The sequence below is a fragment of the Lathyrus oleraceus genome, chromosome 4 (genome assembly GCF_024323335.1).
Source record: "Lathyrus oleraceus cultivar Zhongwan6 chromosome 4, CAAS_Psat_ZW6_1.0, whole genome shotgun sequence".
Lineage (NCBI taxonomy): Eukaryota > Viridiplantae > Streptophyta > Magnoliopsida > Fabales > Fabaceae > Lathyrus > Lathyrus oleraceus.
This window is the reverse complement of record NC_066582.1, coordinates 428,924,434-428,943,733: the sequence shown is the minus strand read 5'-3', so window position 1 is coordinate 428,943,733 and position 19,300 is coordinate 428,924,434. Positions and strand designations below refer to the sequence as shown.

At 42.4% G+C, this 19,300-nt stretch overlaps 1 protein-coding gene across 1 annotated transcript; it reads left to right on the top strand.

Annotated features, from left to right (window-relative positions):
• The first annotated feature begins 7,550 nt into the window (after positions 1–7,550).
• On the top strand, positions 7,551–8,824 carry LOC127137817 (uncharacterized). The gene is made up of 2 exons (XM_051064240.1): positions 7,551–7,677; positions 7,764–8,824. The coding sequence occupies exons 1-2, from the start codon at positions 7,551–7,553 to the stop codon at positions 8,822–8,824; spliced, it is 1,188 nt and encodes a 395-aa protein (XP_050920197.1).
• The last annotated feature ends 10,476 nt before the right edge of the window (positions 8,825–19,300 follow it).

Below are 19,300 nucleotides of genomic sequence, written 5' to 3'. Positions count from 1 at the left end.
CTCGATACTCCCGAGAGCGCACTTTCTGACCAAATGCTTTCTTCATTCGTCTCTGACCGAGATACGTCAATTCTGGGTACGTAGTTCCAGCATAGCACCATTTCCCTGTTGGTTTGATTGATAACCAAAGCTGAGTCCCCGTATACATCCAGGGATTTAATCTGTATTTTGACGGCTTCCTCAAGTCTTAGGATACAAGCTTCGTATTCGGCTTCATTGTTGGTGCAGGGAAAAGTTATTCTGGCACCAAATGGCATATGAACCCCCTTCCGGTGTGATCAACACTACACCAACTCCGCGACCATTGACGTGGACCGCCCCATCAAACATCATAACCCATTTGGATTCAGGGTCAGGCCCCTCCTCCGGGAGTGGTTCCCCTCAATCTTTCGATTTGAGAAACATGATGTCCTCATCAGGAAAGTCAAACCTCATAGGTTGGTAATCATCAATCGGTTGCTCTGCAAGATAGTCTGACAAGACACTTCCCTTGATGGCTTTTTGTGAAGTGTATTGGATGTCATACTCTGTCAGTATCATTTGTCACCTAGTAACCTTTCCGGTAAGTGATGGCTTTTCAAAAATATACTTGACTGGATCCATTTTTGATATCAATAGAGTCGTGTGAGTCAACATATACTGTCTTAGTCGGCGAGCAGCCCATGCCAAAGCGCGGCAAGTTTTCTCGAGCAATGAGTATCTTTGTTCACAGTCGGTAAACTTTTGCTAAGGTAGTATATTGCATGCTCTTTTCGACCTGACTCGTCATGCTGACCGAGCACACAACCCATTGACCTTTCTAACACAGTCAAGTACATGATCAACGGTCTTTCCTCTCGGCCTGTAGACTGGCCCCGATCTTGATCTCTTTCTTGTCGTCTTCGGTACCAACGTTGATGGTCTCAACCACCTCCTGATAAGGTGTAATAGCTCGGTCCTCCTGTTTCAACAATCTGGCTAACCCTTCAGGCAATTCACAATCTCCCTCAGCCCCTTCTTCGGCTTGATAGATAGGATTGTCGAAGTCATACTTGGCCATAGCAGTGAGATCCAGGTGGTCGGCTCTGCATGATGGAGGATCATGCTTTACCTTAGAATGAGAGATTTTTTTTTTGGAAAGAGAGAAAAAACGAAAAAAGAAACATTGCCATTTTTTGGTAAAAAGTAAAAAAAACTGAAAGAAAGAGAACACAAAATTGTTTGCAAAAGCCGTCCTTTATTGATGATAAAAATAAATTACGAAATGTAACTAAATGGATGGCCCTACAAATGAGCCGTTACACCTTGGGCAAAGTGTAAGACTTTATTATGCATGTAATAAAGGAAAACAATAAAAATCACTCTTTCAGCAGAGTAACCCGAACGGTTTTTCGGACGACCAATTGTCGAGCTTTTCTCCTGGGACACACGGGCGAATCCAGCTATCTGAGTCACAGTCGCTGTCAGCCTCGTCTTCATCTGCAACATTGACGATGTGGGGAGAAACCAAACCCCCGCTGGAGAGAGTACCGGTTTCATTCTTCTGAGATCCCGGAGCATACCCCAATCCAAACTTGTCTTCTTTGATGACTGGCTCCACAAATTTGCCCCAGCCTTGGGCATTACCAGCTTTAACCACTTCGACAGCTTGCTTGTATGAAGAGATAGAAGTCCCGACCTTCTCAAACTCAGGTGAAAAGACAGCTTCGGGCGCGACCTCATTGATGTTTGTAGTTTCGAAGCCCTGACACAGCATCTCATGCATCTCACCATCCATCTCTACATACTTAAATGTAGACAGGTGGCTAACAAAAATATCCTCTTCCCCACATACAGTGACGATCTGACCTTCTAGTTCATATTTGAGCTTCTGGTGGAGGGTAGAAGTAACAGCACCGGCAGCATGAATCCAAGACCGACCTAGCAGACAACTGTAGGCAGGCTGGATATCCATCACATAAAAGGTGCTCTTGAACACCTGCGGTCCAATCTTAACTGGCAACTCAACTTCGCCAAAAACAGCTCTCTTAGAGCCATCAAAAGCCCTCACAACTAAGTTACTTGGCCTCAGGATGATGTCATCGCAATCCAACTTCATTAAGGCTTTCTTTGGAAGAACATTCAGAGAAGAGCCTGTATCAACCAAAACATGGGAAAGCACCACCCCTTTGCACTCCATTGTGATATGCAAGGCTTTGTTGTGATTCCTGCCCTCAGGTGTCAGGTCATTATCGGTGAAACCTAGCCCCCGGCTAGCGTTTACATTGGAAACTACCGACTCCAGCTGGTTAACAGTTATCTCCGGTGGAACATAGGCCATATTCAGTACTTTCAACAAGGCTGCTCTGTGCGCCTCAGAGCACATCAATAGTGAGAGAATGGAGATCTTTGAGGGTGTCTGATTTAGCTGGTCGACTACCTTGTAGTCACTTTTCTTGATAATCCTCATAAACTCATCCACTTCCTTCTCGAATGCGGTCTTAGGAGGATCTTCCTCAGCAGTAACCTCTTCGGTGGATACCTGTTTCCTTTTAGCCTTGGCAGCTGCCTCGGCTTCAGTATTCGCGCGTAATGTTGATGGTGCAAATAGGCGTCCACTGCGAGTGAAGCCACCAACCCCTCCAACATTGTCTACAGCGGAGCTACCAATGTCAATGTCTTGTTCGTTAACTTTCTGCCCCTGGCAGTAGATATCAGCCCCATAGTGCCACGGGATAGCACTGTCTTTCTCATACGGAACAGGTCCTGGTACCGTGATGGTGATTGGACCAACCAAAGTCGGTTGAGGGCTGTCAAAGTAAATTGCGACTGGTGCTGAAATTTCGATGTTCACCGCTGCTGGTTCTGTACTTTCTGGGAAATATATTATTGTCGGAGCGAGTCTCTCGGGAACATATATTTCTTCAGGAGTGAAATAAAACGTCACCGTTGATACATCATTCTTCACCGGACGGGCCTGATCGAATTGAAGACAACCTTCATCTATCAGCTGCTGAATACCCCTTCTCAAACTGTCACATCCGTTTTCGACAGCTTGACAATTTCTGTATTCTTCCCCACAGCCCGGGAAAATCTGTCCTTTCAGAAGTCGGTCTTTAACCACCGATAGCGAAGTCTTCACCTTAGTCACATCAGAAACCAAATTCAAAGTTTCCCCACTATCAACAACATTAATCCTCTGCCCGCCGTGAGCCGGCATCGGGTTCTGGATAACATTAGGCACCGGAGCAAAATTAATAGCCTGGGCATCTCTCAAATCTTGTACCTTTAACTGGAGAGCCTTGCAATTATCTGTAGTATGGCCAGGTGCGTTGGAATGAAAAGCACATCTGGCGTTGACATCATAACCTCTAGGCAAATTATTGGGATCGATTGGTGGGGCCAGAGTTCTCAACGTAACCAGATTCATGTCAATCAGCTTGGGAAGTAATACTGAATAAGGCATTGGGATTGGCTCGATGACCCGGTCCGTCTGCCTTGGACGTTGTTGATAGTGTCGCTGCTGACCCGGATTACCTCCTTGTTGTTGATTGTTGTACCTGGGTTGTTGTTGCAGATGATATTGCGGTTGAGGAACAAGTGTTGGAATAGTGACTGCGACCACTTGATCTTGATAATAATTAGGGCGTCCTCTACCCCTGCCTCTGCCGACATACACAACGCTTGCCTCGCCTTCTTTTCTTCGCTGTCCGTTACCAGCAAACGGTCTCTTGGGACCTGATGAGTTGGAAGCACTATTGTCTTGAATTCGGCCCATCTTCAACAGACTCTCGATTCTTTCTCCAGCAATTACTATCTCTGCAAAGCTGATTGACGGGCAAGCAGCCAATCTCTCAATATAATTGCCTTGAAGAGTGTTCATGAACATGTCCGCCATCTCCCTTTCAGACATAGGGGGTTGGACGGACGCAGCAATCTGTCTCCAACGCTGAGCATACTCTCTAAAGGTTTCCTTGGCAGTCTGAGACATACCTTGCAACAAGGTCCGATTTGGAGCCATGTCCAAGTTGTATTGATATTGCTTGATAAAAGCCTCTGCCAAGTCTTTCCAGCTCTTGATGGTAGTACGAGACAAATGAGAATACCATTCACGAGAAGCTCCAGTTAGACTGTCTTCAAAATAGTACATCCACAGCTTTTCATCTTCCGTGTGAGCTCCCAACCTTCCCAGATAAGATTGGAGATGAGTGCGTGGGCAAGAAGCCCCGTTGTATTTCTCAAAAGTAGGGGGTTTGAACTTGTGAGGAATCCTTACTCCCTGAACCAGACCAAGATTTGTGACATCAAAGCCTAAGGAATTTTGAGACTCCAAAGATTTGAGCTTCTCAGCAAGCTCATCCATACGGCGAGTGGTCTCGAGGGCCTCGTCGTGCAAAGAAAATTGATCACACTGATAATCTTCAGTAACGGGGTGCCCGTTAATCCAAATTCCTTGATTCACATTGTACCTCCCGCCAATACCATTTCCAACATTCCCTGTGTTGCCAACATTACCCGGGTTTCCATCAGCATTTGCGTTACCCGCGTTACCAGTGTTCACAGGGTTATCAGCGTTCCCAGGGTTACCAGGGTTTCCCTCAGCATTTGGTATCTCCAAATCTGGATTGGGCCTCGGTTGCTCAACCAATTCCCTCAGCTTTTCTTGGCCTGCTGCCATACCAGTCATCAATGTCATGAACTGATCCATCCTTTCACGCATATCAGCCAGCTCTTTCTGTACTTGGTCCATCGCTAGTTGTGGACGATTTTCCTTTGTCGGGTGCCTGTGGACTCTCTTGGGACCAATAACTGCCTGATACAGGGAACAAACATTAGACACTGCGGTGACACCTGCAAAACAGACAAGGGTTAATATGCATGGTATGCGATGCACTGCTTGTTCAGTTGTAAGGCACCCCTGTTTTGAAAGGGAATACCCTGCAAATGAATAAGCATGAGATGTTGGATGCAAATATGCAGATGATGTTATGCAATGCAAAGGCATGTCAATCAGAATTGATGTATCTGCTTGAACATTTGTCGGGTTGCACTGTCTGGAGAGAAATTAAGAGCACACCAAACAAAGGTCATGGGATGGGTCATGTTATCCTTAATATCAACCACCCATTTTGGTGGATTATGGTTTACATCTTATCAACACCCGAGTTCCATTGATATTAAGGATACCTGATCGGATTAACCATGAAGCAAGGGTTTGTTGCAAGTCACGAGCATGGAGTTTAGGTTAAGAACCACCCAAAAGGAGTGTACTAAGGTTTAAACATGCCAAACATGTTCTACAAAAGGTCCCCATAGTCATAATCCCATCTTTCGGATATTATCAGAGGAACGACTACTCGTATTCCAACAATATTCTCAAGAGAGACTCTTATGAGTGTAGTATCGCGTAACAATCGTATCAAATCTTACACTTGAACGACTTTCACACTACGTCCCACGAATAGGCCAAGATGGGTTTGGTAAACTAAGGTCCTCGGCTTCTTAGGTCTATATTGGAACAAGTAATGTCTAACCACAACTTACTTATGTGACATCATTGATCTCAACATGACCTCCACCAAGTGAATGGGCTTGCAAGTCAACTCGCTAAGGAATAACTCCACACAAGTCGACAGGACTATGCCATTCTCCTATCCTAAGTGCATTCGAGTTCGGGTATAGAACTCATCTCACAAAGATCACCAAGCAGCCATAGCCATCCAACAGATAAAGCAATGATATGTACACAATGCAATAAGGTAAAGTAGGTAAATAAATAACCGTACAAAAGCATGAACACCCAATAAACAAACTACAAAAGCTAGGAGGGACTCGCTTAGGGAAACCGGGTCCCCAGCAGAGTCGCCAGCTGTCGCAACCTGAAAAATATAGTGCGAAAAAAAACAACCGGCGAAAGAAAAAGATAGAAGAGTCGCCACCGTGCGTTATTCATCCCAAAGGAGGGAAAGGAAACGCTCGAAGTAAACCTGAAAAAGGCAAGGACAAGACGGGGTCTCGCAACCAAATCTTGGGTTCGGGAGTCGGTTATGCGAAGGGAAGGTATTAGCACCCCTACGCATCCGTAGTACTCTACGGGATCCATTTTTGTAGTTCTTGTCTAAAGGGTGTGGGTTTATCTTGTGTTGTTTACAAAAAAAAAGGGTTAAATGAAAATGACTCGCGCGGATGTCGCATCCACTGCATACGTATCTCATCTGAATATGAGAATCAGAGTCTTCGTAGCTCGGCTACCTATGGGTTGGGGGGATGTGTGCTCGCTAAGACATCACGTCTTATGCCTACGTATCTCATCTGGCCTGAGAATCAGAGAAAAACGTAGTTCGGCTAACTACGGGGTTATGGATTGGGTTTTGGACGAACGACGTCACTACACAATCTACCGGATGCTCGACCTCTGGAGACTTACTCGCCTGTAGTAGAAGGAGTTAGCGTGTTGCTTTGGGTTTTAGGGTTTGGGATGCTCGAGGGAAAAAAGGCAGTCCTTGATGAAGGAACCGCGCTACTTGCAGGGATATGAATACAAAGCACAAAACATGTATCTCAAAGTAAAATGCCACCGAGGGGCTCAAACGTTGCCTCCTATCGAGGTCTTCCAGCTAGGAAAGCAGTAAAATGCGAGAAAAATGTAAAAGTACCACGCGGATAAAGATTCGAAGTAACAGCAATTAGAGGAATGGGAAACCCTGAGATCCTTCCAAGCTAATGCCATCAAAGAAAAGTGAGTCAGTACAGGTAATCGGAATGAACCTCCAGGGGTTATCCCACAAATAAAGTGGGAAACCACGCAAGTTATCCCTGCAAAAGTCATGTGAGCCCTCACAAAAATTCAACAAAAGGGTTAGTGAAACACCATAAGCATTTTTTTCATGATCAACAGTATGGTTTCAAAAAACTCAAACCCTGTGGCATACATTTCAGAAATTAAACGGTTAAACATTCAAGGCATTGTTTATACATTCATATATATATTAAACCCATGGGCAAAGGTAATGGGAATAATGGCAAACCTGATTGGAGAGCTTGATTGAAATTGAGTTGCACCCGTGAGGTTTACAAAACAATCTTCAGGGTTTATGTGAGGCAGAGGTGATTCTGTGTAGTTGAGTTCCCTTCGGGGTTTGGAGGCTGCTCTGAACTCCGTTAGGTCTTCTCTCACTATCTTTTTCCTCAGGGTTTTGTTCCAAGGAAACCTCAGAGTATTTTGCTTCTCTTCAAAATCCCCCTTTGTTCTGTGTTCTCTCAAGTGAAGCCTTGGTATTTATAGACTGAATTTTATGGTTTTGTGGGCTCAAATGAGAGAGACTCAAGTCCAAATTTTTTTTATTATATTTTATTTATTTAATTAATTAATTAAATTTTTTTATTATTTTTTTTGTAAAAAATTATTATTATTATTATTATTTTCGTTTTTTTTTTTCGGATCTAATTCTGATTGACATGATGAAATGCAATATGAAATGCTAAATGAATGCATGAACGAGGAGGGCAAATTTTGGGGTGTTACACCAAGGCAAAATGCTCAGAACCAGAATAGAAGGCAAGGGGATAGGGCGACCTTCAATCCAATCCCAATGTCGTACACTGAGCTTTATCCCTCCCTATTGAAAAAGGGTTTGGTGGTTCCCAGACCTATGGGACCTCCTCCTGATCGTCTGCCTCCATGGTACAACCCTAATGCACACTGTCCTTTTCATGAAGGTGCCCCCGGGCATGACCTAGAGGGTTGCTATGCTCTGAAGCATAGTGTCCATGAACTGATTGAGAGCAAGATCTTATCTTTTAAGGACATGGGACGAATGTGAAGAACAATCCTCTTCCTCCCCATGGAGATCCTGCGGTAAACGCCATTGAAGACGCCTCTGTTGGTGTTACGGTTGATAAGGTGGATAATGTTAAGACTCCTTTGGCAACATTCCATGCCCGATTGGTGGAAGCTGGCCTGATCAATGTTAATCATGACAACTGTGAAGAGTGTGCCACACACCCAAGAGGGTGTCAGATGGTACGAGACAATATCCAAAACTTGATGGATAAAGGAGTGCTTCAGATATCCAGTGCTGCGAAAAATGAAGACGTGTTGGTAATTGAACCTTATTTCAACTTACCTGAACCGGTCGAGATCCCATATTACAGTGGTGGAGTGGTTCCGGCGAATAGTAAGCCGTCGCCTTTTGAAATATGTATGCCCACGCCTTTTCCATACGAGAGCACCAAGGTTGTGCCTTGGAAATATGAGATTACCGTTGTGGACAAGGTTGTTGAAGGAAGTGCAAATGTTAAGGTGACCGAAGCTGTGAATGAGGACGTCACCAATATTGCAGGAATGAGCAGAATGACCCGTAGTGGTCGAATCTATACGCCTGAATTCAATGTGACTCCTCAAAGGCCAAACAAGGAATCAACAGTCGCAACTCCTACTAAAAAACCCGAAGTGGTCCAATCTGAGGATGCTGTTGAATTCTTGAAGTTAATCAAGAGAAGTGACTACAAGGTTATGGACCAGTTGCATCAAACACCATCTAAGATCTCTATTCTGTCTTTGTTATTGAGCTCCCAAGCCCATAGGGAGGCTTTGTTGAAGGTGCTTGCCCAAGCTCATGTAACGCAAAGCATAACAGTTGACCAATTTGATGGAGTAGTTGCGAACATCACAACTTGCAATACTTTGAGCTTCAGTGGAGAGGAGTTACCTAAGGATGGACAAAATCACAATCGTGCTCTCCATATCTTAGTGAAATGCAAAGATGATGCTTTGGCAAGAGTTTTGGTTGATACCGGATCTTCCCTGAATGTTATGCCAAAGAGAACACTCGCCAACTTATCAAGGACCAGCTATGAAGCCTAGTGCCTTGATAGTAAACGCTTTTGATGGTTCCAAGAGAACCGTGATTGGAGAGGTTGAATTGCCCATATTGATCGGAAAACACATATTCCCGATTAATTTCCAAGTCATGGATATTAATCCAGCGTATAGTTGCTTGCTGGGACGTCCTTGGATTCATGCTGCAGGGGAAGTTACCTCCACTTTGCATCAAAAAATGAAGTTTGTGGTGGACAATCAACTGATTATTATCTCTGGGGAGGAGGACTTTATGGTCAGTCACCTTTCATCCTTCAGGTATATCGAGGCTGATGAGGACGCTTTGGAAACTTCTTTCCAAGCTCTTGAAATAGCCAATGCCACTTTTGTGGAGATGAAGGACCCGATTGGGAAAGCTTGTTCGTCTTTCGCTTCTCTGAAAAGCGCAAAGTCTAGCATTGAAAGAGGAAACCCTAAAGGTTGGGGTCAGCTTATTGATATTCGTGAGAAGCATGATCGCTTTGGTCTGGGATATGTGCCTTCCGCTGCGAAAGGAGCCCGAGTCCCTACAAAGGACAACACCCGAAGCATCCAGGAAGTATTCCTTAGCACAAGATTCATCCATGGAGATCAGGTCAATGCAATTAAAGATAGCACCGAAAATGAAGATGAGCCATGTTTGGTTTACCGGTGTGAGACAGCTTTGAACAACTGGAAGGCGATTGAGATCCCCGAAATTTTTCCTTTGTCAAAGTAATAATTGTTGTATTTTTCCTTTCAAATCCTTAGCTCTGCCCAAGGCTAATGGATCATGTTGTAGGGTCCCTTTTCATTTTCAAATAATCATTATCAAAGAATGAAAGGCATTTTGTTAAAACCTTCTTATTCATTTATTTTGCTTTCTCTTAAGAAAATGGCAATATTTTCAAAAACAAAAAAAAAACTTTTCATTTATGCATCTTTTACTTTTACTTTTCTAAAAGGAATCAATCATTCAAACATGCAGAATAAATGATAACCCCGTTTAATCCAATGACTTTACTCCCTCTCATAACTTTGACTCCCCTATCTACCAAGCGGAAGAAGAGGGTGAGGAAGATTGTTATATCCCCGACGAATTGGCAAGGCTGCTCGAGCACGAGTCCAAAGCCCTTCAGCCACATGAAGAACCGATCGAAACAATCAACCTTGGCACAGAGGAAGAGAAGAAAGAAGTCAAAATCGGCACCACACTTGAAGCAAGTGTCAAAGAGAGATTAGTCAAGCTGCTACAAGAATATGTGGATGTATTTGCATGGTCATACCAGGATATGCCGGGCCTAGACACCGACATCGTTGAGCACAAGCTGCCACTTCAGCCAGACTGCCCTCCAGTAAAATAGAAACTCCGAAGAACAAGACCAGATATGGCTCTGAAGATTCGTGAAAAAGTCAAGCGACAATTTGATGTTGGTTTCCTCGCAGTGGCGAAGTACCCACAATGGGTAGCTAATATTGTACATGTTCCTAAAAAGGATGGAAAGGTGAGGATGTGTGTTGACTATAGGGATTTGAACATAGATAGTCCAAAAGACGATTTCCCTCTACCACACATTGATACTCTGGTAGACAACACTGTGAGTTTTGTTGTATTCTCCTTTATGGATGGTTTTTCGGGATACAATCAAATCAAGATGGCTCCAAATGACATGGAGAAGACCACTTTTATTACCCCTTGGGGCATGTTTTGCTACAAGGTAATGCCTTTCGGTCTCAAAAATGCTGGGGCAACTTACCAAAGAGCTATGGTCACTCTTTTCCATGATATGATGCACAAGGAGATAGAGGTCTATGTTGACGACATGATCGCTAAATCTCAGAATGAAGAAGATCATATGAGCCATCTGAAGAAGTTGTTTGAACGCCTCAGAAAGTTTAGATTATGATTAATCCCTGCAAAATGCACATTTGGTGTCCGTTCGGGGAAGTTGCTTGGTTTCATCGTTAGTCAACGAGGAATTGAGGTAGACCCTAACAAGGTTCGAGCTATACAAGAAATGCCTGCTCCACGCATCGAGCGAGAGGTTAGAGGTTTCCTTGGACGTTTGAATTACATCTCAAGTTTTATCTCACATATGACGGCCACGTGTGAGCCTATCTTCAAATTGCTTCAAAAGGATCAAGCTACCGAATGGAATTCTGATTGTCAAAATGCTTTTGAGAAGATTTGTCAATACCTGCAAGAGCCTCCTATTTTGATTCCACCTATCCCAGGAAGGCCATTAATCATGTATATGACTGTGCTTGAAGGATCAATGGGATGCGTGTTGGGGCAACATGACGAAACTGGTCGAAAAGAACATGCTATTTACTATTTGAGTAAAAAGTTTACTGATTGTGAAAGTCGATATTCGCTTTTGGAGAAAACTTGTTGCGCGCTAGCATGGGCCGCTCGTCGTTTAAGGCAGTACATGATTTGCCATACTACTTTGTTGATCTCGAAAATGGATCCAATAAAGTATATCTTTGAGAAGCCTGCCTTGACTGGAAGACTTGCCCGTTGGCAGATGCTCTTGTTAGAGTACGACATCCAGTACGTAACCCAGAAGGCAATCAAGGGAAGTGTTTTAGCAGAGTATCTTGCTCACCAACCAGTTGAAGACTACCAGTCATTGAAGTTTGATTTCCCCGATGAGGATATAATGGTGATAAAGGATTGTGAGATCCTAGGCCCAAATGAAGGACTAGAACCAGGATCTCGATGGAAACTCGCGTTCGACGGTTCCTCCAATTACAGTGGTCATGGTGTGGGAGCTGTTTTGATGAATCTAAATGGTGGTTTTACCCCTTTCACAGCGAGGTTGTTCTTTGATTGTACGAATAATGTCGCAGAATATGAAGCTTGTATCCTTGGTCTTGAAGCCACAATTGATCTCCGAATCAAGATCCTTGAGGTGTATGGAGATTCAGCCTTGGTGATCTATCAAGTCAAAGGTGAATGGGAAACTCGTGATGCGAAGCTGATCCCGTATCGTGCTCATGTTGTAAAGATGATAGAATACTTTGACAATATCACTTTCCATCACATCCCAAGAGTAGAAAATCAGGTGGCTGACGCTTTGGCAACACTAGCATCGATGTACCAAGTCAGATTCCATAATGAAGCTCCACTTATTCGAATCGAGCAAAGAGATGAGCCTACTTACTGTCAGCTGATTGAAGAAGAAACTGATGGTAAACCATGGTTCCATGACATCAAGCGATATCTTTTAAGTCAAGAGTATCCAGAAGATGCTACATTGTTGGATAAGAAAACTCTGAGGAGGTTATCGTCCAAATTCTTTTTGAGCAATGATGTACTTTACAAGAGAAACCATGACATGGTTCTGCTTAGATGCGTGGATAGACACGAAGCAGACGTGTTAATCAAGGAGATTCATGAAGGATCCTTTGGGACCCATGCCAATGGACATGCCATGGCCAATAAGATTTTGAGAGCTGGTTATTACTGGTGAACCATGGAGTCTGATTTTTTCAGCTATGTTAGAAAATGCCATAAATGTCTAATTTATGCTGACAAAGTGCATGTACCGCCAACACTACTGAATGTTTTGACATCACCTTGGCCTTTCTCAATGTGGGGCATCGACATGATTGGTGCTATAGAGCCTAAGGCTTCCAATGGTCACCGCTTCATCTTGGTTGCCATTGATTACTTTACTAAATGGGTAGAGGCTGCTTCCTACACTAATGTGACAAGACATGTGGTTGCTCGCTTTATCAAAAAGGAGATTATCTGCCGCTATGGAATCCCAAGCAAGATCATCACAGATAACGGTTCAAACTTGAACAACAAGACAATGACAAAATTATGTGAGAGTTTCAAGATTGACCACCATAATTCTTCTCCATATCGTCCAAAGATGAATGGTGTTGTTGAAGCTGCCAACAAAAATATCAAGAAGATCCTGCAAAAGATGATGAAAACTTATAAGGATTGGCACGAGATGTTTCCATTCTCTTTGCATGGATACCAGACCTCATTCCGCACTTCAACAGGGGCAACCCCATTCTCCTTAGTGTATGGGATGGAAGCAGTTCTCCTAGTCGAAGTAGAGATACCTTCAATGAGAATATTGATAGAGGCCAAGATGGATGAAGCTGAATAGATCCAGAACAACTATGATCAACTTAACCTCATTGATGAGAAGCGTATGACCGCTCTATGCCATGGACAATTGTACCAACAACGAATCAAGAAAGCGTTTGACAAAAAGGTCCGTCCTCGAGAGTTTAAGGAAGGAAATCTCATGCTCAAGAAGATCTTGCCAGTACACAAAGATTCACGTGGGAAGTGGAATTCAAACTATGAAGGCCCGTACGTTGTAAAGAGAGCATACTCTGGAGGTGCTTTGTTTCTCACAACTATGGATGGCGAAGAGCTCATTCACCCTGTGAACTCTGATGCAGTCAAAAGATACTATGCCTAACAAATCCCAGTGGAATGAAAACCCGAAAGGGCGGTCCAGGAAAAAGTTAGGGATAAAAAATGGTAGCTCGCTAAGTTGAAAACCTAAAAGGGCGACTTAGGCAAAAAGGAGCGTCCCGGTGGATTGAAAACCCGAAAGGACGGTCCAGGCAAAAGTTAGGGATGAAAAATGGTAGCTCGCTAAGTTGAAAACCTGGAAGGGAGACTTAAGCAAAACGGAGCGTCCCGGTAGATTGAAAACTCGAAAGGGCGATCCAGGCAAAAATTAGGGACAAGAGGCATAGACTGCATCAGTTTGTCACTGATTAACACAGAAGAGCTAAAAATGGAAGATCAACTCAACTTCTCCCTTCAGAAGCGAGGTTTTCCGGAGTCATTGTTATTAGGGATAGTTGGTCATTGCGATTCGATGTAAACCTTTCCCTATTGCCATTTTCAAATTTGTAACATTCCATGGAGCTACACCATTTGTGTGCTACCATTCTTGAATAAATACAAGTTTTCCTATCAAAATTCTATCATTTGCTGTTTTTCTCTGATTTTCTTTGTTATGCAAAATGTCATTTATTTGTTAATAATGAAATTTTGAACTCAAAAATAATTTTTTCAACATATTGAGAAACACAATTTTGCTTTGACATGTGGAAATATTAAAAGGAAACCTTTTGTCTTTCCCCACAAGTATCAAGTTGCAAGACTTCCCTTGAATGATCAACATATATCTCTAGAGAGCTTAAAGTTATTATTCTCTGAAAGGATTACTGGGCCAGTTGCAACTGTTCAGCTTGATAAATCCTCCTTTGATGCATTCACTCACTCCTTCGGTTGAGTTATCGGTGTTGAGGATTCAGTACCTCCATAAAGCCTTCTTTAATCTCCAGTCTGCATATTGTCAGCATTTGCATATTGTGATCATTCATATATCATACATATAAGCAAAATCAAGATCATGCATAGCCCGAAGTGCTTCGCGCTCATTTGCATAATCTCAGGTCTCATTGTTGATTGTATCCCTTGACCTCTAAGACTAGTTGTTACTGGCATCGTTTGTTAAGTCTGGTTGTCACCAGTATCTTTGGCCAAATCCAGTTGTAACTGGTATCCTTTAAAGTCTGGTTGCAACCAACATTTGTTTTAAGCCCAATGGTCATTGGCATCGTCTATTCAGATCCAGTTGTAACTGTTATCTCTTTAAATCTGGTTGTCACCAGCATTTTTTGTCAAGTCCAATTGTTATTGGCATCGCTTGTTAAGTCCAGTTGTAACTGGCGTTCGAATGTTAAAATCCAGTTGTAATTGGTATCTTTTAAAAGCCTGGTTGTCACCAGCATCTTGTCTCAAATCCAATCATAATTGGTACCTTGAGCACAGTTGTAACTGGCACTTTGATAAAATCCATTTGTAAATGGTACGATAAATCTGGTTGTAACCAGCGTTTTCTGCAAGTCCAATTGTTATTGGCATTATCTTTTTAAATTCAGTTGTAACTGGCGCTCGAATGTCAAAATCTAGTTGTAACTGGTGGCTCTGTAAAGCCTGGTTGTCATCAGAGTCTTATATTAAATCCAATTGTAATTGGTATCCCCAATCAAAGTTGTAACTGACACTATCTTAAATCCATTTGTAAATGGTATGATCAGTCTGGTTATCACCATTCTTGTTTGCAAGTCCAAATGTTATTGGCATTGTCTGTTAAGTCCAGTTGTAACTGGCGCACATTTTGAAATCCAGTTGTAATTGGTATCATTTTAAAGTCTGGTTGTCACCAGCATCTGTACAATCCAGTTGTAACTGGTATCCTTTTAAAGTCTGGTCGTCACCAGCGTTTGTGAAATCCAGTTGTAACTGGTATCATTTTAAAGTCTGGTTGTCACCAGCATCTATTAAATCCATTTGTAAATGGTATGATAAGTCTGGTTATCATCATTCTTGTTTGCAAGTCCAATTGTTATTGGCATCATCTGTTAAGTCCAGTTGTAACTGGCGCACATTTTGAAATCCAGTTGTAACTGGTATCCTTTTAAAGTCTGGTTGTCACCAACATCTGTAAATCCAGTTGTAACTAGTATCATTTTAAAGTCTGGTTGTCACCAGCATCTGTCAAATCCAGTCGTAACTGGTATCCTTTTAGAGTCTGGTTGTCACCAGCATCTGTCAAATCCATTTGTAAATGCTATCTTTAAGTCTGGTCGTCACCAGCACCCTTGAAATCCAGTTGTAACTGGTATCCTTTTAAAAGTCTGGTTGTCACCAGCGTCTGTACCTACAGAGAGCTTTTCAATCATGTTGACTCTGGGTTCCCAGAAAGTGGTCATTTGGACTCTTTCATTGACAGTAATTTCCAGAATTTTTGATCGGATGATTTTCTTGTAAGAAATCTCCAGATTTGTCAAGAATGTTCAAGTTGTCATCAGGTCATGTGTGAACTTGTTGATATACTCTCTTTGATTTTTCTGATGTTGTTAGGTCATGTTTGAACCTGCTGTCAGAACTTCTTGATATTCCCTAGCATTGTCAGGTCATGTATGAACCTGCTGTTGAGCTTTTATTCCAGTATTACCAGGTCATGTCTGAACCTGTTTTGAAGAATCTTTCTCTATGATTATTTCAGTGTTGTCAGGCCATGTATGAACCTGTTGCTGAACCTTTTGTTCCAATGTTGTCAAGTCATGTATGAACTTGTTGTGGAAATTTTCTCAAAATGTTCAAGTTATTAGTGAGTCATGCGTGAACTTACTGGCAAAATATCTTGTATTTTAAGTGTCGTTTGTCAACTTTCACTTTGAGTACTCCCTAGTGGGTGTCTGATTCTCCAGCAAGATTGTTATCCCCAGCAAGTTGGTTTTACCCTATTTGTCGGTCTCCCTGTGGACCATCAGTATTCCCCACAGATTGGTCTGTCCAGTTGCATCTCCTGTTAAAGATTCACTGTGTCCCTAACAGATAAATTCCAAAAAAATAAAGTCTTTCACCCATTCATATCATATCATAGCATTTGCATTTTTCAGGATCAAAATCTAGGTCTCCATGGTATTTAACCATCCCCCACTGCGATCCGGTGAAAAAGTGTTGTTTCATTTTCCTCTGGTGGAGGATGTTTAAATAGGGGCAACTGTCATACCCCGATTTTGGCCTTGAAATTTTTTTCCCATCAATCACTCGATTGCATTCATTCTTCATGACCATTCCATCTGGTCGTGATGCTACCCAGAACTACATAAGCCTTGATTTCTCTGTTGAGATACGTAGGAGCAGGATTTGTAAATCTTGTCAGACCCACTAATAAAAAACTTAGGTTTAGTCCTTCATCAAAAATCCAAAAAAACATTCTCCTCTCTTCTATTCTTTCTTTCCCTCCTAATAACTTGAAAAGCCTAACATTTCAAACTAACACTAACGCGCACAACTAACCTAATGGTTCCCGTTGAGTACAACGGACGTGAGGGGTGCTAATACCTTCCCCTTGCATAATCGACTCCCGAACCCTGATTTGGTTGTGACGACCAATATCATTGTCGTTCTTTCTTGGGTTTTATCGATATTTCCCCTTTCCTTTTTAGGAATAAATAAAGTTCGGTGGCGACTATGTTCAGTCCATCATTGCGAGCGCGCGATTGTGCTTCGCTAGGTCGTATTCCCATTTTCTTCTGAGGTACGACAGGTATTTGGAAAAATCCAGCATATCCATCCAGATAACAAAAGTAAGAGTGTCTGACAAGACGCTCAAGCATTTGATCTATGAATGGAAGGGGGAATGGTCTTTCCTAGTTGCCTTATTGAGTTTCCTATAGTTTATGCACATATGCCATCCACCTTCTATACGTTTAGCCACATGCTCTCCCTTCTCGTTCTGCACGACTGTGATGCCTCCCTTTTTCGGTACCACATGTACAGGACTTACCCATTTACTATCAGAGATCTGATAGATTATACCAGCTTCTAGCAGTTTAAGGACTTCCTTCTTTACCACATCACTCATTACAGGGTTGATTCTTCTCTGATGTTCTCTAGAAGGTTTTGAATCCTCCTCTAGCGAGCTCCTGTGCATACACACAGATGGGCTTATACCTTTTAAATCAGAGATGTTGTATCCTAAGGCAGAGGGGTATCTTCGTAAAACATTTAAGAGTTGGTTTGTCTCGTCTTGGTTTAAGGTGGCACTAACTAATACAGCGCGATTCATTTCTTTATCCAAAAACTCGTATCTTAGGTTCTTGGGAAATTCTTTAAGTTCTTAAGCTGGTTTTTGAGAGTTTGGTGAAAGGTATGGAGTAAGGGCCAAACATTCGTTAGTGTGAGGTTCCATTTCCTTTAGCTCGTCATCCTTTTCATTCGGGTTTGAAAATGATTCAATCATAGGTTCTCTTTGATCAAATTCCCTTATGCATTCATCTATGATATCAATCGCGTAACATGCGTCTCCTATGATTGGTGCCATCAGGAACTTTGAAAGAATAAACTCTACCTTTTCATCTCCTACTTAGAAAGTTAATTTTCCTCTTTTAACATCTATTATAGCTCCGGCTATTGATAAAAATGGTCTACCTAAAAGGATAGGGATATCATTGTCTTCCTTGATATCCATGACCACAAAGTCTGTTGGAATATAAAGTTGACCGATCCTAACGAGGATGTCTTCTAATATGCCTACAGGATACTTAACAGATCTATCGGCTAATTGGAGGGACATCTTAGTTGGTTGTAATTCTCCTAAGTTTAACCTTTTACACACAGCTAAGGGCATTAAACTCACACTAGCGCCTAAGTCTAGGAAAGCTTTGTCGATCTCATGACTCCCTAGAATGCAAGGTATAGAAAAACTCCCAGGGTCTTTCTCCTTCTTAGCAAGTTTATTCTCGGAAATAAAGTTGCATTCCAAGGGTTTAGGATCGTCAAGCCTACACTTGTTGGTTAAGATGTCTTTGAGAAATTTGGCGTAAGATGGAATTTGGGTGATGGCTTCGGTGAAAGGAATCTCTACATGAAGCTTCTCTATTACTTTTATAAACTTTTGGTATTGGTTATCGATTTTAGTTTGTTTAAGCCGTTGCGGATATGGGATTGGTGGTTTGTACGGGGGTGGTGGTTTGTAAGTTTTATCCTTGGCTTCTCCTTCTTGGTCGGTTTGTTTTTCGAGTTCCACTGGTTCTCCTCCTTGGTTGGTAGGTATATTTTCTTTAGAAGCTTTGGACTCGCTCATTGTTGGGTTATAAGGCCCTTCATAAGCGGTCCCACTTCGTAATGTGATAGCGTTAGCTTGCCCTCGAGGGTTGAGTTGAGGTTGTCCAGGGAATTGTCCTCCAGGTGTAGTTTGCGGGGCTTAGTTTTGTGCTACCTGTGAGATCTGGGTTTCAAGCATCTTATTGTGAGTAATTATCTGATCAACCTTAGTCCCTAATTGCATTATCAGTTCATTTACGTGAATGTTTTGGTTTAGGAATTCTTTATTTTGCTGAGTCTGGCCTGATATAAAGTTCTCCATGATCTTCTCAAGGTTAGGCTTCTGGGGCACAACTTGCATAGGTTGATTTGGTTTTCAGGCTTGAAAACCTTGTGGTCTTTAAGGTGCAAAATTTTGGATTGGGTTCTGTTTTTTATAGGAAAAATTCAGGTGATTCTTCCATCCAGGGTTGTAAGTGCTTGAAAATGGGTTACCTTGGGCGTAATTCACTTGGTTGGTGTTCAGGTCGTTCAAAAGGTTACATTCCGCCGATTCGTGTCCTTTAGATCCACAAAGTTCACACTCTGTGTAGACTACCGCTACGGTGTTAGAGTTTATAGAAATATGTTCGACCTTAAGGGCTAAAGCGTCCATTTTCGCTTGCATCATGTCCATAGAACTTATATCATGTATTCCATCTTGGGTCTCCTTTTTCTCTACTGATGCTCGTTCAGTTCCCCATTGGTAATGGTTTTGGGCCATATCCTCAATTAGGTCACAAGCTTCAGGGTAAGGTTTGTTCGTCAACGCGCCACCAGCGGCAATGTCGATGCTCATCTTTGTGTTATAATGAAGTCCATTGTAGAAGGTATGAACGATCATCCATTGTTCT